At 35.0% G+C, this 26183-nt stretch overlaps 1 protein-coding gene across 1 annotated transcript; it reads right to left on the reverse strand.

Annotated features, from left to right (window-relative positions):
• Positions 1 to 694: 694 nt before the first annotated feature.
• Positions 695 to 25577, reverse strand: LOC149414029 (UDP-glycosyltransferase UGT5-like). The gene is made up of 9 exons (XM_089644094.1): positions 25520 to 25577; positions 21204 to 21366; positions 20869 to 20947; positions 16964 to 17153; positions 15232 to 15426; positions 14404 to 14608; positions 12071 to 12290; positions 5435 to 5654; positions 695 to 1403 (listed from the first exon to the last, which is right to left on the reverse strand). Exons 2-9 carry the CDS (start codon positions 21360 to 21362, stop codon positions 1112 to 1114), a joined length of 1560 nt encoding a protein of 519 aa, XP_089500220.1. The 5' UTR covers positions 21363 to 21366; positions 25520 to 25577; the 3' UTR covers positions 695 to 1111.
• Between the last annotated feature and the right edge of the window lie 606 nt (positions 25578 to 26183).

The following is a 26183-nucleotide window of genomic DNA, read 5'->3' on the forward strand; positions in this document are numbered from 1 at the left end:
TAACAGCGTCCAGGTATGTATCTGCTACAATTACTTTGAAAACATCTGGGGTGCATTTACCGATCGCCGTTCGTTTCGAATGTCCAGTATTTTTGGGCAAATTTCCGAGTATTCACTTTTAAAACACTGCTCTCAAATCACATATTATAAAGTTCTAATAATTATTAAGTTTTTTTTTTATTTAAGTTCAAATGTTGATTGATTGATTTTAAAAATAATTTCAAAGTGATGTTGCCTCATTTCCCTTGAAAATACTAAAATAAACACAAAGCGGTTGTAGGACGCGTCCTGCTGCCACGAAAGGCGCTATACTAATTGAGAATTGGAAAGATTGATTTTCTAGGCCTGCTAGGCCAAATTCGACCGTAGTTCCGTCCGTTAGGCCAGGTTATGCGACTGTTTTTTGTTTTTACACAACTCCATTACTTATGTCGTTAAGCTTCCCACTTTATTTCAGAGGTTTGCTAGGTCAAATTTAACCACAAGTTTGTCCAATACAACGGGGGGCGAACGTTGCATATTTTTGTGCTGAATCGAAAGAGTTTCACATCTTATGCTTCTGTGATTATACTTTTACTGAGATTGTAAAATAAAAAGTCAGTGATAAAAATAAATTAAAAATCGTTTAATTAATGTTTTATAATATTTTATTTTATGAATAAATATAACAAATACAATATGTACATTATACGATAGATTTTTAGGTTTTTATGCCGTGTTTCGTGTCCTCCTTTAGCCAATGGTTCAGATAGCCTTACAGTGTCAATCATCAGGGTAGATATTAAATTGATTACACTGACAGAAACGTTGATCATATGATGGACACTGTAAGGTTTTCTGAAACGTTTTTGAAGACGTTGTCGGAACGTCCATCATCAGGGCAGATGTGTTGATTCGATGATGGACACTGTAAGGTTGTCTGAAACTGTGTACAGAGACATTGTCTAAACATCCAGCATCAATTTATCAGGACAGATGCATTGATCGCATGCTGGACATTGTAAAACTGTACGAAAGACTGAGAGGACTGTGTAGGAAGCACAACACGGTTTTAAAACCCTAAAAATTAACCAGAATAATACTTTTGGCAGTGAAAATCACATAATATCGATCAATTATCTTTCTTTTGATTTAGTGTGGATTTGTCTTGAGCTTTCTTGGCCTTGCAGCATCGCCTCTTCTTGCAGTAGCAGCAGATGGCTAGGAGCACCAGCAGCGGGGGCAGAAGGATTACTGCCGCAACGTCCAGCAGTAATAAGGAACACAGGCTGACTTTAGGCGGGGACAGGTGAGCTGCTCCACCAGTACGGATCACGTGCTCTGCATAGAAGGACACCAGCTCACGGGGGCCCACCGGCCTGTCATGGAACTGGCGGTAGATCTCTTGCGCCTTCTTCGTATATCTGAAACCATCCAAACGACCACATTATCACTCCGTACACCGGGTTTTCTACTTCTACATCTGTTAGCCTGTTACATATAAATTATGCAACCATGTAGAGGTTCCTACATGCACAGGCAGTAAATTGTCTTTGTGTTTTTACGCACTGGTATCACAAGTTTATCTAAGAGATGTTAGTGAGAAATAAAAAAAGAAACGGAGCCAGCTGGCTAGTGTGTTGCTGACGGATCAATCCAGTACGAGATGTAATTTTGAAAGTAAAAATATAATCCGAAGTAATCAGAGTATTTTATAGCCTGGCGAGGTAAATTCTACCCGACATGATTGGATAATCATCAATTCATAATACAAAGGTCGTATTTTCATTTTCTTTGTAAAAGTGGGATTTCTAGAATTCCATGCTGCTTTGGGACGTGCAGCATTCCTGTATGGATATTCTGGCATGAACCAAGGTCGTTTCTCCGCATTGATCTTGGATCGAACATCGCCAAGGTGATATGTTAAAAGCCTGGAATAATGACTGTTGCATCACCACATGTTCGTGACCATGTAACAATCGAGAAGAATCGATTGGATCTCGAAGGATTGTTGGACCGATCCTGCTACAAGTGACAAGAACAACCCCCCTTGGTAAAGTTACAGAATTAGGATTTAGGGTGTTCTGAGTGTAACATGTTTGTTTTTTATTATAACTTCACTCCCACATAGCCCGTACCTTGGGTACACGACCTGAGGTAAGCATTTCTCAGTGTTCTTTGTATTTTGTTTCTGCTAAAATAGGCGAGATGGCGCCCAAAGATGACTAGCACAATCAAATTGAAAACTTTGTCATCTTTGGGGATGGTGTGTGTATGGTTTTTTTGAGGAGAGGAAAGGATGAAAATGGGTCTCTTCAAGACAGTAGGAGGGAGGAGACAAAGAGGCTGGCAAATCGTTCGCAGCCGAGCTGTTGAACTCAAGAACGAGTCGTAGAAGAAACCTGTTCTCATGTGACAAATGTCAACCGTATGTTGAACGAGAGTTTTGCGTGTTTCCCGACTATGCACCGGTAACGGAGGAATCAATGACGCTAGTTCTTCGGAGTATCTTTCATTGTAATACCGATAGAATACGGAGAGAATACCTACCTGACGCCTGTACTTTTATAATTGCAATCCGTTTGTTAATAGAGGGGAATCAATCAAACGCCAGTTGTGCCCGTTTCAGCACAATGCAATTGCTTTTTTCAAGTATCTTGGGGCTCCAGACCAGAATTGGATACCGAATTCAACAGAATATGTTAAACTTAACCTTCAATTTGCCAAGTACGGTTACGCCGTCGATACCCGAACCGATATTGACACGAAATATAATACCATAGCCTCACTGACCCATCTGTCGATGAATTAACATTTCTAAACGTCAAACGGCTACGAAAAAGTTAAAAAGAAGAGAGAGAGTGCCACACATACTTGCCTGGAGTCTTTAGCAAAGATTAAAAAAATAATTCTGAAGGTTATTCTAAAATTCCCTTTTAAGAACGAGTACTGATTTTATTTTTAAGACACTAAATATAATAGAACACAACTAGTGCTTATTAACGGATACAAATCATCCCCTATAGTTGTAACTTCTGGAGTACCACAGGGGTCAAATCTTAGCCCCCTGCTTTTTGCTTATATTCATAAATGACCTTGGCTCGAAACTAAACTGTGATTATGCTTTTTTCGCCGATGATCTTAAAATTTGTCTTAAAATTAAGTCTGTTACCGATCATATAGTGCTTCAAAAGGATCTCGATACACTAAATAACGGGTGTACTGTCAATGATATGCACTTAAATGTTGAAAAATGTTACATTCTAAACTGTACTCGAAATACGGTTATAAATATTTTTTTCTATTTCATTAGTAAGAATATTCTTAAGAAAGTATCTTCTCTGTCAGAGATCTAGGAATTACACTTGATTCTAAATTCATATTTGATTTACACATTAATGACATTATGTCCAAATCACTTAAAATGATGGGTAAGTATGAAAACATTATAGAATCGGTTCAAAAAAATATGCTTAGACTATTATCTTTCAAATGTGGACTACATGACCATCTTAGATCATACGACGCACGTCGTGAATACTTTAAGATTAATACACTTAAAATAAGAAGGCAATTGACTGACTGACTAATATGTTTGCATAAAATTATCCACGGCCATCTTGATACCTCATTATGTCTTAGCAATATTGAAATAAATGTCCCCAATTCCCATTGTTTAAGACACCATAGCATTTTTACCTGAATATTTTCAAAAATAATATCGCCTATTTTAGCCCTCTGACCTAAATGTGTCGACTGTATAATAAGATTGAGTGTGCTGAAGTAGATATTTTTGTTGATAATTTATATGGATTCAGAAAAAACATTCTGCTATTGTTAAATAATATGTTGCACTGATTATATTTTGTATTACTTGCGTCTCTTACTTTTCTGTAATATTTGTAATTTTTATTTGTTTTATATTTTAATCTTTATTTAGGTATGTAAAAATTAATGTGTCTTTGTATGTTAACTGAGTTTTTATAACTGGATTGTTCTCACGTAAGTGAGATCCTCTGCAAAAAGCCAGTATAAATAAATAAATGTTCCTAACCAGAAAAAATTATATGAAAAAATATCCTGCTTCATCAATTTAAAAATACCCATATGTATGAAGAACGAATAAGCACTAGATGTCTCAAGGCTCTAGTGACTAGAGCCTTGAGACATTCCTATGCAAAATCCTTTAACATCCCAGTTTGTCAAACCTCCTATAGACAAAAAAGCTTTAAATACAATGCTATTAAGCTATTCAATTCTCGACCTCTTGATATTATGAACACACTAACTAAAACTTTCTTTAAAATTAATCTCCAATAAAAATATACATTAGAAGTATTTCATAACTTATTAAAAAATTGTGCCTACTTTATATATATGTATACTATGCATTTTGGTATAACTGTAATTTTGTTAATTAATTACTTTACTTAAAATTATTCTCGCTTCGTTTTCATCTTCTACATTCATTCTTGAATTGTATAATTTAAAAATATAAAATAAAATTCATAATGAGGAAGCTACAAGTCAAAATGTGTATATTCTTGGTATACCTTATATCGTGGCCATCGTGGGTGATAGGCATTAAAATCGCTTGACAAACGGAGTCTAGAAACGTTCGATTTCAAGCAAAAAACTGGTTTTTATTTATTTTGTAAATAATTTTATAAGAAAGCAAAAAAGTTAATCAAGTGAAACTGTCACAGATAATCTTAGCTGTAAAACTGTATTTTTTTAAAGTAGTTTCCTTTACGCGTTCATACATTTCTATTGAAAAAATATTTTTTGTAGTAGTTTGCATTTATATTTTTTTTGAGTAATTTATTTTTTTATTTGTATTCTACTCAAGCGAAATTATAGAAAAACCTTCAATTTATCTAACTACTGGAGCGCTTCGTGTTGCGCAATCAATTCAGCCATTCGATACAATTAACATCATTCCTCAAAATATTAGTAAAGAAACAATATGAAATGATTACTGCGGTTTATAGCCAGTGAATCCACCTAGATTTCACAGTTCATTCCATATGTTTAGACTCAATAAGTACTCTAGGATGTACCTAGAGGTACTACTAAGATATTGCGCATACTTGCAAAAAATTTTCGCAAAGCGCTCGAGCATTTTTTTTGGTTTTCATAATGTAAACCAATTCATTATAAAGATTAATCAAAATAGTAATTTGGCATTAAGCTTTCTCTGTAAATTGCCATCTCAACACAGGCGTTACACACATAGTGAAATGGGCAATAGGTCAATATTGTAATTAAATGTAATATTAAAATAATAATAAATAAATAATAAATTGACAATCTCCGACAGCATAGATTGTTTTATCTCTTAACATAACTAACTCAACGAAGTTACAAACATTCCGCTACTAGAAATGATCGACTCTTAAAAATTTTAACTGCTGTACCCAAAGCAAATGATTTTCAAACGGCAGGACCAACTTACTTGTCATTGTTGAGCAGTTCGTTGAGCGAGGCGGTCAAGGTATCTTCAGTGAGGTTGCTGTACTGCAGTTCGAGGCCATGCCCCCTCTGCTGCGTGGCCTTGGCGTTATAGTGCTGATCCCCGAAGATGGGTATGGCCAGCAGAGGCACTCCGGCTCCAGCGGCTTCGATCAAGCTCAGCAGGCCTCCGTGAGAGATGAAAAGGCGGACGTTCTTGTGTGCTGGAATTCAGATAATCAAACCATATTATACAGAGTCCTATACCATTTATTGGACAGCCAACACATCTGCCTTGGGTCATCCCAAGTGACTTAGAAGGAGTACCTGGCTTCATGGGGTGAGGTTTGAGGTGTCGAGGTTTTGGTGGCGGATGCGATTGTCCACAAGCGGTGTGGGGGTTGAGTCGGAAGAGGCCGGTTGTGGAAAACCTTTTCTCCTCGATCATCTTGCACCTCAGTGAGAGGGATGGGTTCATAAGTCCGCTACTCCTGGACATACTAATCCCTAGATTCCTTCCCATCACCTACTTCTTCTCCTTCTTTTCATAAAAAAACCCTTCTCACAGTATCCTCGAAGAAAACATAGACTCCCTAAAAAATAATGTAAAAAATATATTTACATATATCATTGGAAACAGTGATGCAATCAATGTCCAACTTGTCTCATATCACAAAAATTAAAATTAAGTGTTGAACATAAACATGTTGTCTTATAGTTTATACCTACGATAAATAAACATGCACACAAACAATTATATGCATTAAACAATCTATATTAATTATGTTTTTATTTTAATCGTAATGTTTAATATTTTTAATTTTTATTTGTATCTTTTTAAATATACATAATATACTTTTGCTTTATTTTTCAGTTTACTATTAATTTTTATATATTTGTTTTTAGTTTTATTTATCAATAAATTTGTTTTTTTTTCTTTACTTCTTTCTTATGTTTCTATAAAATAGTATTTTTTTGTTCTTTTATGTTATTTTTATTATTATTTCATGTATAACTATCGCAACACGAGCATTAGCCTAGTATGGTAGTTAAAAAATATCAAAAATATAACATGTAAACATTTATTAAATAATAAAAAATAAAAATCATACGGGCTGAAATGGAATTCCCGACAACACTATTTTAGTCACAGTTGATTTCGTACGCTTTTTTTAGTGCTTAATTTAAGTATTTAAGTTGGGAGCAGTTAACTGCATTATGCGGGCGTCACTCCAATCAGTTTTTGTGCCTAACAGACTGTGTGTTGATTAACAACTCACATACAACTTAAACTACATACTAAATAAGAAGAAACATATAATTATGGGTAATGTTGTACGTCCTTTGAATCTTACAGGCTTGGTCCTAGTAAGGTAGATTTTTATGAGAAAAACATGATTTATGTACAGTGAGATGCAATAAATAAACTGTTCAGCGTAGTATGACAGGGTGTGATGTTTTGAATATCCACATAAATAAACGATAAATAATAAACGAACGTGCTCTAAAAAATTTTTGTCTAGACTAGCAACATGGGATAGATTAGAGGCCTTAAATAAACACATTCCCACAGGAAGGGATAAAATACGGGCAGTCAGTCTTTGAACTTGAGTACGTTGACAGCTCCGAGAAATCAATACAAGTCAGAAGTGATATGTGAAATTACAGTTAATTATTGGATTCAAATGGTATTAGAGAATATTGTGGAATATTGAATTAAAGTGAATTATTATTGAACCGGAGTTTGTGTGAAGTGAAAGTGGTTCGACTCAGTGAGAATACAATTAATAATAATGACAATAATAATAATTGGATAATTTGTAGAGCGCCGTTTTGTGAAAGATCACCCCAGGGGCGCTAAGGGTTGGGCGATCGCGATTATAATATAAAATGTGTTAAATTAAACGTGATTTCGTAAATATGTAGTTCAAACTAAATTACTTGTTTTAAGAACATGAAAATAATAATAATAATGATTGCGTTGTAAAATAGAGTGAACGTATTTAAAGGCAGGAAGTGTTTTAATCGGGCTAGGGAGGAATTGATTTGACGAGATGGCATTCTATCCGCGGAGACCGAAATCCAGAGAATTAAAAAAAATCATAAACTCGGGTTCGAATCCCAACAGAGATTAGGGAGGTACAATTGTATTTACAGAATTATTTAATTACCCTTTTTTAAGCGTAGGGAGGGGACCAAAATTGAACAGATTGCAAGGATTTTGCTAAAATGAGGAAAGAAGCCGATAGGGGGGAGATCAAAAATTAAAGTGATTTAGCTATATAGTGTAACCAGGTAAGCTTCACGCTGAGAATGAGAGATGACTAACTGGGTGAGTTTTTTTAAAATATTATTTATTAAATTTCAGAGGACCCTTTTAAAAGACGGATACAACCGAAGTACAGGAACTAAGTTTACGACACCTGCCGCCCAAATAATATTATCATTAAAAGGGATGTGCTAGGTGAACTGTCAATCAGCTGTGAGTGAGAGACGAGTCAACGACCTTTTCATATATAGGACAAGACGCAGGTACAGTCAGTCAAAGGGGAAGTTTTGCTAGCGTATGACCGCCCAAATAGAAAGCGATCGGATGCAACCAGACAAAACAGAATGAATACTTTTCTTCTGTTATTTGACTTTCTAATTTAATACTTTTCATAAATTGTTTGAATTTCTAAGTTACGAATTGGGATGCACAAAAACAAATCTATTGTCAAAAGAGGGAGATGGTAATCTCTGAAATAAAACTACCAACCGAACAACTTTTCTCAACAGGTACCTTTCGAGAGGTAGGCAGCCTCTTTAAATTAAATGCAAAAATCAAACCAATTATCCGTTTATACCTTACCTGAGAGGATAGGTATTCAGTAGAAGTTACCCATACCTAATACACGAGGATGCTAGTAACCTCATAAAATAATTACTAGAACCGAATATTAAAATACAGACAGTCCTCATCCTAAATTTGGCATTTCGAGTAGACCTTACATATATCTCACATGATAATTGGCTGAATGGGTAGGCACACAACCTATCGCTAAAAAGCAGGCTAAATGACGACAAGATCGTCGTGTGTTATCTATGTTATTGACCTAGAAAGGGATGTAAATCCCCGACGACGAGGGAGTTACAACGTTTTCTAGACGTGGCACGTAACTTAGGACCTTACGTGTCACATTTCCGCGACTAGATTCGTGACAAGGGATGTCATGGTTTTCCCCTTCTACACTCAGTAAAGTAGATTTTTCCTGGAGGTGTATGAGATTGGGGCAATTCTGAAATTGGTGATGAGACCTGGTTTTCTTTATTCTGGCGTGACGGTTGCCGATTTGGAACAAGGGGAGACCCGGCCGGTTGTGATATCCAGACACGCAGATATCGATCGCCTTGCTCAAATTATCATCCATCGGTTTTGTTTGGTAAAGAGGAGGAGCCAATCTTAACTTGAAAAAAATTCATTTCCTTTCCTCTCCTTCCCCTCCCAAAATATATACATGGATGGCGCCGACAACCAACACCATAAATTTATCGTATGTATATCACATATATAAAATCTAACACTTTATTATGTTCACATTACCCTACGATAGATAGAATCGCGTAGCTAGTTGGGGGAGCAGGCGACTTAGAAGATAAGGTTTATGAAATGGCTTTAAAACACAGCGGTAATAGATTCAACTCACTCTATCTCAAAAGAACCGAGGGATACCACACATACATAGATAACTAGGTTTCTAAACCGAGAAACAAAAAACCAACACAACGTTCGGTGAAGCCTTTTTATACTGAACCGTCACGTGAAATGAGTACGTTCAAGGTCGTACGTCACGTAGACAAACTAGGATGTACACACTTGAAGGGGTGTGTAATAAAGAGAGGGGCAAAGGCTTGAAAGACGGCCGGGAGGCTATTCCTACCCCGGATGTATACACAACCAAAGCCTTATGGAAAAGTTACCTATGGGACTTAAAGAAAAATTATCGTAGAAAGAAGAGAAGGAAAAGTAGTTTGATGAAAAGGGCAGATCATTACAAGGGGGAGCCAGTACGTCCGTTCTGCTATGTTGGATACCTATTGGATCATGGTGCCGTCCCTAGCTGTAGTTGTTGGGTACGAATAACTATTAGCATTCCAGGAGGTATAGGCTACCACTCATCCTCGATCATATTAGATCATGGTGCCGTACCTAGCCGTAGTTGTTTGGTACGAATAACTTGTAGCACTCCAGGAGGTATGGGCTATCTAAACCTTTCCCTTACTGTTCTAAAAAAATCCACGCGTTCCGGTACTGTGTAGTTAATACACATCTCAAAATAAGCGATTTAATATCGGAAAAATATGAATATTCACAGTTAATTAAACTCCCTTAACATAGTCAAGATAACAAGTGAAGATATAAGAAATACCATAGCCTCCCTAAACACAAATATCTCATCGGGAAATGAACTGATATCAAACAGAGCAATTAAATATCTACTAAATGAGCTAATCTACCCACTGACGTACCTTGTAAATCTTTCAATAAGAAAAGGTATTTTTCCCACACGTCTTAAAGTTGCTACGATTATTCCAATATACAAAAGCGGTCCCAAAAATGATATATCTAACTATCGACCAATTAGTCTATTACCTACACTATCGAAAATATTGGAAAAAGTAATAAAAAAACAAATGGTTAAATTTTTGGATGAAAATAAAATATTATCAACGACGCAATACGGTTTTAGGGAAAACCTGGGTACTGGTGATGCTATAGCTAAAGTAACAAATACAATTATAAAAAAACTGGATGAAGGTAAAAAATGCTTGGCAGTTTTTATTGACCTTAAAAAAGCTTTTGATACAATTGACCATGAAATACTATTTTTTAAATTAAAAAAAAATGGAATAACACAAACAACTCTAAATCTAATTAAAAGTTACTTAACTGGAAGAGAGCAGTATGTAAAAATTGGTAATAAAAGTAGAAAAACTCTATCAATCAAGTACGGTGTCCCCCAAGGAAGCGTATTGGGACCAATACTATTTCTCATTTATATTAATGACCTTATGAGTCTTCCCATTGAAGGAGGCATAATGAGCTTTGCAGATGACACTGTCATTATATTCTATGAACAAAATTGGACAAGCACACATAAAAAAGCGGAGCAAGGTCTGACTGTACTACAAAACTGGTTAAAAGCAAACTCCCTTACATTAAATGTGAGTAAAACTAAATATCTAACTTTCTCTAAAACCAAAAGAGGTCAACCAACGAATGAGCATACACTCAAATTACATGAATGTCTAAACAAATATCCGCAATGTTCTTGCCCGCATATAGTCCAAACTAAAACAATTAAATATCTTGGGATCGTAATTGACGACAAACTTCATTGGGATGCACACATCGAAGGAACCTCAAAAAAGCTAACAAAACTCATCTATTTCTTCAAAAAATTACGAAATATCTTGTCAACTACAGATCTAAAGAGAGTATATTATGCTCTATGCCACTCTCTACTGGAATATGGAATAATAGGATGGGGCTCAGCATCATCAAACCATATTAAACTACTAAAGAAAACTCAAAATTGGATCATAAAGACCATATTAAAGCTCCCCGTAAGGACGCCAACTACTGATATTTTTAATCTGTTTGATGTTCCAAGTTTACAAAAAATCTATGCTAAAAATATTCTAGTTCATCACTCAAAAAATAAATCAGAGGCAAACCCCTCTCACGATCATAAAACCAGAGCCAAGCAAACAGATATGCTAAATATTCCTAAATGTAATTCTACCTTTGGACAAAGAAACTCTGAATTTTTAGCAATTAAATTATATAATAAACTCCCTCTCAACATCAAACAAAGGAAAACATCAAATCTTGGCTTAAGGAAATATCGGAAGAAGAACTAGCTAATATGTATATTTAAAACAGCATCTTAGTTGCTGAAAACGTATACTAACATATATAGTCCCCCTCAGCACAGGATCTCCTAGTGAGGAGGACTTCAATGATCTGTTTTAATTTTATATACCTATATATTTTATTTCATGTGCCATACAAAAATGTACTTAATTATTTAAAAAAGTAACTAAATAAAAAAATAAAATAAAATAAAAAAAATTGCTTATATTTATTATATTTTATATCAAAAGTGATAATAATTGTAATTTAATTGCTGAAAACATGAAAAAACCATCGGCAGATTCTAAACAAACGTGCGAGGAGTCCACATCTAACTACAGTCCGCGACCGAATGGCTGGCGACTGGCACACACACAGCTATGCGGTCGTAGGTATCGATGGTCTAAATCAAAATACAACTGCAAACGTGTGGATTTCTCATGTTCCCGCATAGCGAACTAAAGCGGGACATCAATAGCTTGTCATTTCCTCGCACACTCTTCGCGTAGCAGTATCCCATGGTTGATTATATTGGTGTATTTGTTCCCGATTTATAACAAAACACTCTGATTTTTAATTGAATTTGAAAACTATGTAAAATATTTTTTTTTTTTAATTCAGTGCATAAATGTATAACAGAGGAATACCGAAAATCTGAATGCAGAATTTATTATATTTATAGAGTTATTAAAGTTATTAGAAGCAATGTGTAGTAAATACACACCACATGAACTTGATGCTTACCCAATATGGACGCCTGCGGCAGCCAATCCCTGATGATGACATTGTCTGGCTTGCCAGGCAGATCTGTCTCAAACTTCCAGAGGACGGTCTGCTTCAACTTGGACAGCGACCTGAGGATGGCTTCCCTGGTGGCATCAGGCAGTTCCTTGCTCCTGAGGTTGCTTCCCATACTGAAGAATACCACTCCGTTGTTGGCGTTGTCGAGGATCTCTTGCAAATCCTGTTAATATACAGATAATTATTAATGACTCTTGGAGGAACATGATTATCGCTTGGGATGTTGGCTGAATGATTCTGTGGTTCTCCAATTCGCAGAATCCAAGGTTGCGTGATTACTATCGGTGAGTAAAAATGAGCATTCTGATATTTTCAATTTAGTTTTTATTTCAACATAACTCACGTTACAATAATTTTATGAACAAAACAGATCGCGTGCGTTAGAGGAGATTTAGGGCTAAATCGGTGGCTAGACCACTGGAGAGAGAATTAATTATTTGCAGCGCGAGGTATCGCGCGCAGGCTTACAGTGATACCAGTCTCACATGAATGTAGGTAAAAGTAATGTTGTTATTATTTTCGGGAGATATAAACCATCTATAATTTACCCTACAGACTGTTAATGTTGAAAGTTTGAAGCAGTTGGTGCTGGTGAGGTTGGATGTCATTTTCATGTCATGATATGACAGCTGTGTAGTATGGTTTAAAAGATAACATTTTAAGTATTTAAAGCCATTTTTGACACATAGTTGGAGTCTTAAGAAGTTATTAAAAAAATTATTTCAGAAATATGATGATTTAACCTATTTCAGGCAGTCTCCGTGGTCGAGGGGTAAAGCACTCGACTAGCGATCCGAAGGTCGCGGGTTCAAATCTCGTCTTGCGCTTGTAAATTTAATTTGATCAATTTGTGTTATTTCGCAACTAATTAATTAAAAATATTATGTAGTATATTTGCGGCACGTTCCAAAGTGTAAGATACTTTGAGTAACGCGTTGGTTTAAGATCACCAATCAAAATTGAAAGTCGGTTTGGTGACCAGGTGTGAATAGCCAGATACTTCCCCAGCTTTTTCTTCCCCATCTCCTTCCCTCCACACTACCCTTCAGCCTCATAACATACCCCAGTTGGGGATGCCATCTCTCACTGGCTCCGGACTGTTAGGAGCAAAAAAAAATTAAGTTTGAGAAATTCGCCATTATTGATGTGGTTTAACAATTTTTTTTGAAAATTCGGTTTTTTGTGAGAAGATTTTCAGGAAATTTCAGTTTGCAATTGCGGTGTATATAAAAAGGTTGATTTTCCCATGAACGTATTTATCTACATATAATTTTGACCGAATAAGATGAAACATGCAAGTTTTGCTATTTTCAACGAAACAATAACAATTTTCACATTTTTCAGATCACTTGGAAATCTATGTCCTGATATTCTCAAACCCACAATATAACATAAAACATAAGCATATTTAAAAAAAAACACATGTATGTAATATAAGTATTAGAAGTGTAAATTAAAATGTAAAAATGTTCCTGTGTTTATGTTAGACCACGTCAAGTGTCTCTATTTTAAGTTTAATAAATAATAATAAAATAAATAAAAATATATACGATGAATTTGAATGATACAAAAAGTCAGGGCGCCCGAGGAAGACATGAAACGATCAAGAGAACCAAAATACTTGAGTCAAGTCATGTAAAAAGTCAGAATAACAGAATATTATATATTAATGCGACTGAAGCAAAGCCAATACTAAGTTTTTTGGCGGTCCGTCTTATCTGCCTACCCCAGCGGAAACGGCGTCATAGTTGTTAGTTGGTTGGGAATAATAAAGGACCAAGAACAGAGCCCTGTAGTACGCTTCATATTATGTTTCCTGTATTGCTTAAATCCTTTACAGTAACAAGCGTACAATATCTGCCCGTAATGTAGCTACAAAAAGCTTAATGTTGGTTTTTTTTAATTTCACTCCGAATCACATTTGATGAGTATGTATGAAAGGGTGTATGAATGTAACTGAAACAAGGAGTGTGTGACAATACTATGTTGTGTGGTGGACCTTAAACTCTGCCTACACCTGCTTAAAAAGCGTCATGGTTGTTAGTTAATTGGGAATAATAAAGGCCCAAGAACAGAGCCCTGTAGTACGCTTCATATTGTTTCCTGTACTGCATGAATCCTTTACATTAACAAGCGTACAATATCTGCCCGTAAATGAGCTACAAAAATCTTTATGTATGAATGTGATTGAATTATTATGTGCCAATACTGTGTTGTGTGGCTACTCCTGCGGGAAACAGCGTCATGGTTGGTTAGTAATTTAGTTGTATTCTCACTTTAGGTAAGGGTTTGGTGGGTCCGACGTGGTAGCCTCCGATCTCCACGGCATTAGGCAACAGAGGACGCGGCGTTCCGATGGACGAGTGAGTGTTGATAAGTGTGACAGCCACCTTCGCATTGACGCTGGAGTATGGAACACGAGCAGCTTCGGCTGGGAAGTATTTATTGTAGAGTTCCTCGTGCATTGGCTTGAACACGAATCTAGAATGAACAGAACATTGTAAATCTAACCTAACCTACACGGAGGAGTACGGCTTTGTGAAATGTGACTGCATGACGATTTTCTAATAAAATATTAATCATTCAGAATATATCTGAACACTTGTTGATGCAGGTGTTAAATAAGGTTGCGAAATGCACATTTGTATTGGAAAGGCGAGAATAAGTTTAAAAGATCACTAATACTTAATAACCGTTTTTAAGTTTGTTATAGTAAAGCGCATTTGAAATGAAATGACATTAAACTGCGCGATATAAATGGTTTGTTATTATTATTTAATGCATCCGCTATGCTTGATAGATAGTATTCCTCAATGTTTAAACTTGGTCTTCTGGAACATAAGAATAACCCAGATTGGATTATAGGATAAAAAGTAACTCAGTTGCAGTTGGGGCCAGTTTGCCAGATTCTGGATGCACTCGAAATATGAATATTAAATTATATTCACAATAATTCATTCAACGGTTGTGATTACGTTAAACGTTAATCCTACCTTTCTATATACATCTGTCGCTCCAGAACTTTCCTTGCAAAAGATGACAAATAATGAAAAAAGGCCTCTGAAAATAGGTTACAGGGGAGAGAGAAGATGAGATATATATACCTGTCAACAATCTCCTGTAAAATGGCTATTGCCGTGTTGACGACCCTCTCTCCGAGAGACATCTCGCCGGTGAAGCTGAGCAACACGTTGGGGATGGTGGCAGGCGAAACTGGGTTGCCAGAGTCCCTAGCCAAGGAATGCATCAGGGTTATTGGAGATAGAAGCATCACTGGGCAGTTGTACTTCACTCCAAGCCTGGAAGAAAGACAAATAACTATTCATTATCCTGAGATTTGACTTCTCTCATAGAAAATAGACATCGTTGTGTTTCCCTTACTGCCACCATTAGAAATGTGATCTAAATGGTGTTAAAAAGCGAAAACACCAAGTTTTATATTCAAATCTAAAAGTAAGCCACAGAATATTTAAAACGCACACTTCTATGCAGGGCCAGCACTGACGCATGTAAAATTTTGGCGGCCCTTATCCAAACCAGTGATCAATAATCTTTAGATGAAACTAACCTTACCTAATAGACCAACATCTAGTGCCATCTATGGATTTCCTTAGATTCGTTCAAATAATGAGTAATAGGCTTTTGTCTCAAAAGCAATAGAATGAGTCTAGTAGCCAGTTAGTTGACACGTGACGGTTATAAAAATACTCTCAGTAGAAGCATAAAATGAAAATATTTTCAGAACGCGACAACAGTTTTCTTTCACGGTGTTTCAGATTCATTTTTAAGACATTATACAAAACCCAGAGAAAGGTATAACATAGCTGCCAGGTACCTGAGGTACGCACCCACGTTATAAGAAAGCAGTTAAGACACAACTAAATAAATAAGGTATCCAACATGGAATGTAAAATTACAGTTGTGGATGCATCTGCGGACGCATTGCGTAGAAAACCTTTCTCGTGTTTGAAGTGCAGTTATAACATTCTAGTCACAGACTGTGCTGCAAAAATCAGAGGAAACCATTTTTATGTGCTGGATGTAGTTTAATCAAAGCCGTGAACTCGCACATTCTCGTTTCAATTCAATAAAAGATTTAAGTTAAAAGCAATTCGTTTTTTTTTAGTTTAATTTCCAGTTGAAGGAAACCGTTCGCATGTTTTGAGTGGAGTTTAAATTTTACTTTCCCACCATGTGCAACTCAGGGGAAACTATTCTCGCGTTTCAAAATTTGGTGCAAAAAATTAAGATTTTTTGGACACGTTTCTAGCCAAACTTAGGACTCCAACTTGGAGAAAGTCGTGGTCACTGGCAGGAAGGTTACCAACAGCTGGAGTGACCGAGTAACACTGGCGCAGTGATGGTATGCAGAAAAAAATAAAACTCCCAGGTTTTTCGCCAAAACTCTCCAGATTTCATACAAACTTGAATTTAAAATAGGTGAAATAGCTATTGACGAGTGAGGGGTGGGGTATTTTTTACTGTTATAAATGATGTTTTATTTCCTAGTATTTTTATAAGCCTTTAACACATCGCTCAGTGAACAAAATGCATGATAACACAACATCATCATCCCCCAGATAACTTACTTTAAAAGAAACTAACTTTCTACCTTTGAAACTCAAAATCCCTCAGATATGGGGGACTTTTCTCCAGATATACCATCACTGCACTGGCGTCCGGTAGGTTGGTATCTGCAGTAGGTACCCCGCGAGGAGCGGAGGAACCTTGTTCACCATGGAAATCGGGGTGGGGGTCACGATCCTCAGTAATCTGAGGATCGTGACCCCCACCCCGATTAGAGGATTAATAGAATGTGAGTGCAATTATTATTACCCTTGGAATACCTCGTTGATGACATACTCCACGACTACCAGGTCAAACTTCTCCGTTTCATCGTCTAGCAGCTCACGGAAGTTTGTGCTGTTGAGGGTGGCCTCCATTAACTTCTGCATGTGCGGCTTCAACTCAAGCATCATCCAAAATTTGGACTTTGCGTCCAAATCAAAGTTCATCATACGCTCATCTGGAATTAGAAGAGAAGGGCTCAAGAAGACGACTCTGTCACTGTTGCAAATCACTGTTGCAAAACAAAGCCATGAAAATAAAGTTAACAGAATAACATTAAAAAAACACCGAGAAGTTGAGCTCGAACATCCTGGGAGGGAGTTCTGGGAAGGAAAAGGATGTGAGAGTGGTTAGGAAACTGGGAGTCAGTGTGTCTAGGAGTGACAGGAGTATGCATCCATCCCTTTCACTTCGGTGCAAGACGATGGGTCGAGAGATAGACTGGCTGAAGAGGTCAAAAGGTCTCCCACAACTGGGCTCTCCTTTTTCGAGCTGCCAAGCAGCTGATGGACAGATCTCACCCCCCATGAACCCGGACAACCCTCTTAAATCATCAAACGTATCAAGCTACTTGGGGTGACTTATGACGGATGTGTTGGTTACATAATTAATGATTCCCGGGGCAGCGTGCCAGCGGTACCAATACCTGCCTCCAGAATTGAACCTTAGCGTCTTTCTCTAAAGTAACTACCTTCTGTTGTAATCAATTGCATTTTCGCTATCATTTTTTGTCATGGGTTGGATGTAATTTTCCAGTAACTGTATCCAAATCTATTAAGTAATTGCAAATCCTGAACTCAAAATAAGAAAGGACCCAAAGCTGTTCCTTGTATACATTGATACCCAAAGTTTCTACCTATATCAAGTATCTGGCTTGTTGAAATAAAGGCTCGACGCTGCTAAAGCTCAACGCTATTTACACAAATTTTCATGAAAGAGAAAATATATTTACAATAATATATTAAGATAATAATATATTTCATGTGAGATAATAATATATTTCAATATGATATGATAATAATATATTTCATGTGAGATAATATAATTTAATTTATAATGTCAGAATCAACGGTGTAAAATTTTACACACAACGCAACGCAGTCTATGGCTCATGTGTTGATTCTATTACGATCTCCAGGTAAAATGGGACAAAATTCGAGAGCAACACTTGAATCGGGCCCACGAATCAGAATAATAGAAAAGTTTTTTACTATCTTATTTTAGCCATTTATACATCGAAGATCACAAACTTCTAATTTGTTATTATTGATATTCATACATTTTAATGAAAATAATAATAATTGGATGACTTGTATAGCGCCGTTTTTGTGCAAAATCACCTCAAGGGCGCTGTACAAATTTATAATACATTTCTACAGTGATCTATGTTATTACTAACTATTTATGGAGATAATATACACTACAATACTTACCTGGTAGGTCACTTGAGATTAACATTTAATTAACATTAACTAATTGTTTATTAGCGAAATTTAGATACAGGATTTAGGACATAATTGGATATAACTGGACTTTCTCTCAGGAATGGTATATTTAATTTAAGGCTTAGCAGCTTAGCTAGCCTGAGCTTTTAACAGCTTAAAAAGGTAAGTTTTAGTTTAGACCTGAATTCTGTTGGACTTGTTATGGATCTTAGTTCCGGAGGGAGTTTATTCCAAGCCTTCGGCCCAGATACTCCGAAAGCGCGATCACCAAACTTAGTATTTGGCTTGCGCTTAGGTTCCATCAGTCTGCCTACAGCTGCTGATGTTGCTGATCTAAGAGTTGACTGCCTCAGACCAGTGTTTTCTGGGACGCATAATATATGTTTTGAATAATTTATGTTTTGAAATTATTGGGGAATTGTTCAAACTACAGTTTTTGTGCCATAGTCCTTTGTATTTATTTATTTATTTAAACGCCATAAAATGGCTTTTACAATAGAGTGATACATCGTTATAAGCATACACATGGTACACGGGAGAACATTAGTAATAAATTACTGAACAAGTAATGTGTACCCAAACATATTATTGCAAGTGATACAGTTGTTAATAGATGTGCAGTTAAACAATACACACTTAAAAGAAATATCTACCAGTGTAGTAATAGTTGAATGAATACTAGGTTTGTATAAGACCTGATATAAATCGAGGTATGAAGTGTTTATGATAATGAATAGTAATTAATATAAAATAAATTCTAAGAAGGTATAGAATGTTATAATAACAGAAAATATTTTATTTTAACATAATATTAATATGCATATAAAAAAGTGACTTGTTAACATGTAGTCTAGCAAAATATTTTATTTTTATTTTATATTATAGAAACAAACAGTACGTGATTTACAGAGATGAAACAATATACAGGAATAAGATATTTCATGTTGGATACCAATGATATGTTTCCTTGTAATGTCTGCTAAGTGGTATGTTTATTCCTTAATTACCAGGTGACTTGTGTAGTTTATAGGTGTGTGTGTGACGTGTGTAATGTATGTTTGTTTGTGTGTGTCTGTATGTATGCCCATTGAATATTTTAAATTATTGACATGATTCCAAGTTTGAATTTGGGCAGTGAATCCGAAAAAATGTCAATGTTAGAGTTAAGACCAATATTATTTAGAGTATGAAGAGCTCGGTTAATTGTAGAATTAGATGGTGCATTTGTTTTATAATTTAGCGTGTGGAATAGCACTGTATGTCGTGTACGTCTCAAAGGTATGTTAAAGTTAATAAGGGACAGAAGTTCAGTACAGTCAAACTCATTGTTTAAAATTCTTTGTATAAACATTGAGTCAGCTACTGCTCGTCTTCGCTGCAAAGTTTCAATTGTACACTCAAAGTTATTGTTGAATTTGTATGTAATATATTTTATATATTTGTTTTGGATACGTTCTATACGTTATATTGTGGATTCCAAATTGGCGATGCATATTCCAGTGTACTTCTGACTAATGCAAAATATAACATTACAATTGTACCGGATTTCTGAATATTTTACTTACACGTAGCAGGAAACCAAGCATTTTATAATATATGCAATATTATAATAGAGTAATTAGTAGTGAGATTATTGTTACCTTCAAAATTAAATATCCCTGTCGAAGAAATACAATTTCTTATTAAATACTCTAAAAATACATAGGTACATTAGAAGATAGACGTAAAATAAACGATTTAACGTTCTTATTCAAAATACTTAACTCTAAATTCGACTGTTGTGAACTCCTGCAACTTATAAACATACATACACCCACAGTAACAACACGACAAAATACAATATTCTACAGCAGCACACATAAGCGTAACTACATTGCCCACTCTCCGATACAACGACTTCACACCATGGGAAATCATTACTTGGGTGATGTTGACATATTCAATACCAACTTGGCAAGTTTTGTGGATCATTTAAAATATTTATTTCAACAATACTCCTAAACACATCATGTAAACCTACAAATAGCTGTAATTTTCTGTTTTTGTTTCTTGTGTTTGTATGACTTGTTGCATAGCTTTTATCAAATGTAATTTTATTCTTATTTTTTTATGTTTCAAAGTGTCTGTCAAATTAAAATTATACTACCAACCATGTAAAAGCCCTCTGGACGTTAAATAAATAAAAAATAATTAATTCTACTTTTAATAGCTGGGCAAGTATCGGATTGATGCATAGCAGTCTCCCTTGGATTGCTAAGCAATGTGCCAATACTCTAACCAAACATTGCAGGATCTCTCTTTGAGGATGGAAAGAATGTCAAATAGGGGAATGAAGTAGTTTACGAAGTTAACGATGAGGATCGATAATCCTAGAATTGCCAAGGATTCTGCAATATCTTTATGCCGAATCAGAGTTATAATAAATATTATATCTTCGTTTCTTCTTACCTTGAACCGTCGCGAGTTCTGGAACATGGATCTCTCTGTATATTGGCTTAGTAGCGGGCAAGTAACTAACGAAAGTTATCTGAAATAAAACAATCAAATTTTTATATTGAATTCATATTTTTTTTTCATTAGTTTCACACGGGAGGCAGCGGGGAAAATATTTTCCATCTTTAGGGATGCTGTGTAGATGGTTATTTTAAATGAAATACAGGATAGAAAGTTTGTGTAGGTATCTGGGGGTCAGTGTGACCAGGAGTTTCGGAAGTTTTAATTCACACTCCCACTACGTTGCTAGAGATTGGTCGGTAGGATCATGTTGGAGAGGTCATCCTTACCTCGTGTCCTTTCTCATGCAGGATGTCTGCAACTCCTCTTCCCAAGTTGTAGTGACTCCTGGCAGGCATAGTGACGAGGACCAGTATCTTGTATGAGAGAACTTGGCCACAGCAGACCGCCAGTAGTACTGCCACCAGCAGGATTCTTGAAAACGCCATGTGTCTGAAATGTCAACTCCATACTCTTGTAGTCTTGTATAGTCCTAGTAGATTCTTCAATAACAACTGCTAACTCTGCAAAAAAGTACCTACGTCTAATAATTGCATTTGGTAGCCACCAGATATCTGAAGAGGTTCCCAAAAAACCCACATGAGGCTGTGCAAAAGAGGGAAGTTCGTCTGATTGACAATCCGTTATTAACAGACCAATTGCCATCTCTAATGCACAGTCGTAGAATGAACATACTGAGCCTGTTCTGTAGGTATTTCAATGGAGCCTGCTCTAAGGAGCTAGCAGCATTGATTCAATATGCACAGAGGAAAATGAGTATTTATAATTTATTAATATTCTCTTAAATAAATTAAAAAATTTCTAATTTATTAATACTATGATAAAATTTTAGTAAATTCCTAATGTATCAGAACACGTGTTCATGAAACTTCAATTGTCATCATAATATACAACGACGAAATGCAAAAATAATAGGATTTTTATGAAAACGTTTTGTGACATCGTCATAATGAATTCGTATTTTATCAGCAAACCTATTAATGCGTTTGTTAAGGGCATGCAATCTTGTTTTTAACTGGATTACCAGTACTTTTTTACCTAAATGCCTAAATGTATACTCTGTTATATATTATTATTATTATTATTATACATTATTATTATTACATATTTACTCGGAGATTTTCGAAATCAGATGTAGACAGTGCACGAACTTTCATTAATCTCTGAATAAATCTATAGTATGACAGTATTTTTATATCAATGGCTGTACAGTTTAGGATTGTTGTAAACTGAAGCGCCATCTGTTATTTAAAAAAAAAACTGTCGAAGTTTTCAATTCGCTGCAGCGGGTTTTTATTTGCTAGTGTGTATTAACCTCTCAAGCCCCTGGCATATTGACCGTTATATGTGTTAAGAGGAAGCTACAAGCCGAAAATGTGTATATTCTTGGTATACCTTATATCGTAGGTAATAGGCATTATAATCGCTTGATAAACGGAGTCTAGAAACGTTCAATTTCAAGCACAAATCTGGTTTTTATTTATTTGCAAATAATTTTATAAGAAAGCAAAAAATTTTATCAAGTGAAACTGTCACAGATAGTTCATATATTTCTATTGACAAAATATTTTATTTGGTACTTTGCATTTATATTTTTTATTGAGTAATTTATATATTTATTTGTATTCTACTCAAGTGAAACGATAGAAAAACCTTCAATTTATCTAAAGCACATTTTTTTGTATTCATAATGTACACCAATTCGTTATAAAGATTAATCAAAATAGTGATTAAGCATTAAGCTTCGCCTTAAAGATGCTGTTAGGTATTTTTTCATCACAATAATATCCTAATAAATGGAATATTTATGAACATATCCAAAAACTAAAAACTGTCGTAGTAAGGTGATTAAATACGCTTTCAAATTTAATTAGTAAAAATAAACACATGTTTTTTTAAACGTTCTAATTTTGAAATCAAACTTTGAAAACGTTTTAAAAATAGCTCACTTCACGTTCTTCTTATGTAGAATGGTCAACTTACGTCAAGACCTTGATTTTTTTGGTATAAGTCAGAATGTTTTTTGTCGCTCACTATGCAATTGAGGATATTTATCACTTTAGTTTTAGCAAGGTCTTGACTTGACTTGACACTTCTATTTCATTTCTATTTTCTTATGTTTTCACTGTTTGTCTCTGCTTTTACATACCATCCTTTACTCTTGCATTGTACATTGTCCCAAATCTCGTGTCGCTTTGTAATATATTGGATGTTAGTCCATTAGTTAGAACAAAAATTACTGATCAAATAATTTTACTAGACAATACAAATATTACAGTAACAAAGTCTCATGCACGTTTTAATTCTTCTGTATTTAACTTCTAGATATATGAAAATTGTATGAACAGTTCTGAAAGGCAAAAAAATTGAACCCACAGGTAATAGATGTCACAAAACCGAATAAATCACCGACATTAGGAGGAATATACAAGCCAAAAACGTGTACATTTTTAGTGTGCCTTATATATCAACACGAATCTAGGTAAAAGGCATAAAAATCGCTTGGCAAATGTAATTTAGAAACGGTCGATTTTAGCGAAAATGTGGTTTTAATTTATTTTGTGAACGATTTCAAAAGAACGAAAAAAGTTAATCAATTAAGTTGTTTCCAATATGCGTTCATACATTTCCATTGAAAAAATGCATTTTTCAATAGTTTACGGTATAATTTTTAATAAAGTTACTAAGAATTTTATTTTAATTCTATTCAAGTGAAAGGTTTTTTTTTTGGTATTCGTAATCGAAACCGATTCGTAGTAAAGATTCATCGAATATATCACATTAAGCTGCAAGGCTGATGTAAGAATAATAGATAAGATTAAGAAATTGACGTTTTGATGCTTTGGACATTCAGGATGGATGTACAATGTGAATAGTAAAAAAAGTCGAGGATGCTAGAGGAAAGTATGGCACGATCAAATGAATGAAATAACTAACTCACATGAAGCAGCTCGTAAAAACACAAAAAGTAATAGTTAAAATAATCCTGAAAGTACCCATAAGAACTCCATCAAAAGAAATTTTAAAAAAATTAACGTGTTCTGCATTATAAAACTGTACTCAAAAAGTGCACTACTCAATTTAAAAAAAAAGTACCTTGCTGAACAACACACCTACACTACAAGGACGAAATCCTCAAATCTACTAAACATTCCAAAATTAAATACATCTTTCGGCCAGAAAAAACACTATTTCCATGCTATAAAATTATACAGGGTTTTCCAAAGAGAGGTGTTATTTTGATATTCAATCGTAAAAGAACAATGGTTTCGTTGCTTGTGTGGCACGCAGCGCCGTCTTGTTGAAAGTAAACGTTGTCCAGATCAATACAATCCAATTCCAGCCATAAAAAATCATTAATCATCTCTCGATAGCGCAATCCATTCACCGTAACTGTTGCTCCAGCCTCATTTTCGAAAAAGTAAGGTCCAATGACTCCGCCGGACCATAAACCGCACCAAACAGTCACACGTTGAGGATAAAGAGGCTTTTCAACAATAACTCTTGGGTTTTCCGAGCCCCAGATGCGACAATTTTGCTTGTTGACGAAGCCACTGAGGTGGAAATAGGCCTCATCACTCAAGATGATTTGCATTTGATTCACTCAAGTGAATTTTAATAATTTCAATGCGTTGTTGAAGCGTGTATCGTTCCATTTTGATTAATGGCTTAGTTTCTACTTGTCAAATGTTAAAAAATGACAGCTTCAAAATTAGCATCTACCGAAATAGCGGGCTATTCAAAATAACACCTCTTATTGGAAAACCCTGTGTAATGCACTTCTTATTGAAATTATAAACACTATGGATATAGAAATGTTTAAAAAATACATCAAATTATGGTATAACCAAACATGAAGATGAGGAAATCATTAAATTTATGAAGTAACCCCAACGCAACCTACAGATAACAAACATAAATACTTTTTGCTTAATTTATTTTATATTTTGTGGGAACCAACAAATTAGAAGATGAGGAAGTCATGATCAACACACACAACAAACTACAGTCCGCCTCGGAACAGGAATACCTAGTGAGGAGGACTGAGAACAAACTACATCACTTTATATCTTTATGTTACTAAATATTGTATCTATTTCTTTTTAAATTTCTTAGGTACGTAAATTTTAAACTTAAAATTACATTAATTATGTCAGTTTGTTAAATCAATTGCATCTAATAACGTAACAACTACATAAATAGCTCTGCCATCGTTTCCACTATTAAATTGGATTATTCTGCAATGCATACACAATACACAACCAACTATAAGACATACTCACTAACCAAAAGGATGCATGATTTCGGCAACAAGTTTGTGGTACTATTGATTGGGGTATATTTACTTATTCCATATATAGAATTAAGCGTAATCTATACCAGTACTTTGTTGAATCCTACAAATTAGAGTAGCATTAGTTATGTATTTTTAGTGATTTGTCTTGTATGTAGTATTGTTCTAGTTTCTATATTATTGTATGTTACTCTTACATGTTTAACTAATATTGTTTCATATTCAGTTTATCAGTTTGACTACAAGTTTGTGTACTATTTTCGATACCTTTAATTTATATATTTGACATACCTATTCGAGAAATACACTGCAGATGTTTTTGATAACCGACTAACAAATGGACTGAAAGTAATTCACATCAATTCACACAAGTCTGCTATTCATTTTTATCAAGATTGAACAAATTTTAAAATAATGCGATTATTGTCGGGTGACCACGATTCTAGAATTTAAAAATTATCACACAGTTAAAGAAAGTGTGAAGATTTTTTGGTTTATTAATTTTTATGTTTTTACTAACTGTACCCCACCACGCATTGTCTGTGCAGATAGAGAAACGTTAGCGCGTGTTGCTTTTACATCCAACAGATGGCACTGTTTTAAAAAATAACTTGTTTTTACCTGTCACAGGTGACATCTATATGTTATAAGTATAGACAAAAACACACGCGTATTTTTTTAATTTTTTTTTATTAAATTTTTTTTTGATACATATGCAATTCAGGTACATACATAGTAATATAGAATGAAAGAGTAACAAAAAAATCCCACAAAGGCGAAGCCTGAGCGTGGGTATTATAGTGTAAGGATAAAACAGTGGTGTTTAATATATATATATATTTTTTAAACTTGTAAAAAGTATCTATAGAGATCAATGTGATTGGTTTTTTTTTACAGAAGTTTCTATTTTTTTTTTTTTAATTTACAAATATATATATACACACACACACACACA

The sequence above is a fragment of the Hesperophylax consimilis genome, chromosome 20, assembly GCF_061612785.1.
Source record: "Hesperophylax consimilis isolate HC1 chromosome 20, BYU_Hcon_1.0, whole genome shotgun sequence".
Taxonomy (NCBI): domain Eukaryota; kingdom Metazoa; phylum Arthropoda; class Insecta; order Trichoptera; family Limnephilidae; genus Hesperophylax; species Hesperophylax consimilis.

Excerpts from the sequence above, each read along its gene's own strand:
- LOC149414029 (XM_089644094.1), bottom strand. The coding sequence starts at position 21,362 with ATGGCGTTTTCAAGAATCCTGCTGGTGGCAGTACTACTGGCGGTCTGC. Across the intron at positions 14,609-15,231 it reads TTACAGGAGATTGTTGACAG|ATTCGTGTTCAAGCCAATGC; the intron begins GTATATATATCT and ends TGTTCATTCTAG. Across the intron at positions 12,291-14,403 it reads CCACCAAACCCTTACCTAAA|GATTTGCAAGAGATCCTCGA; the intron begins GTGAGAATACAA and ends GTATATTAACAG.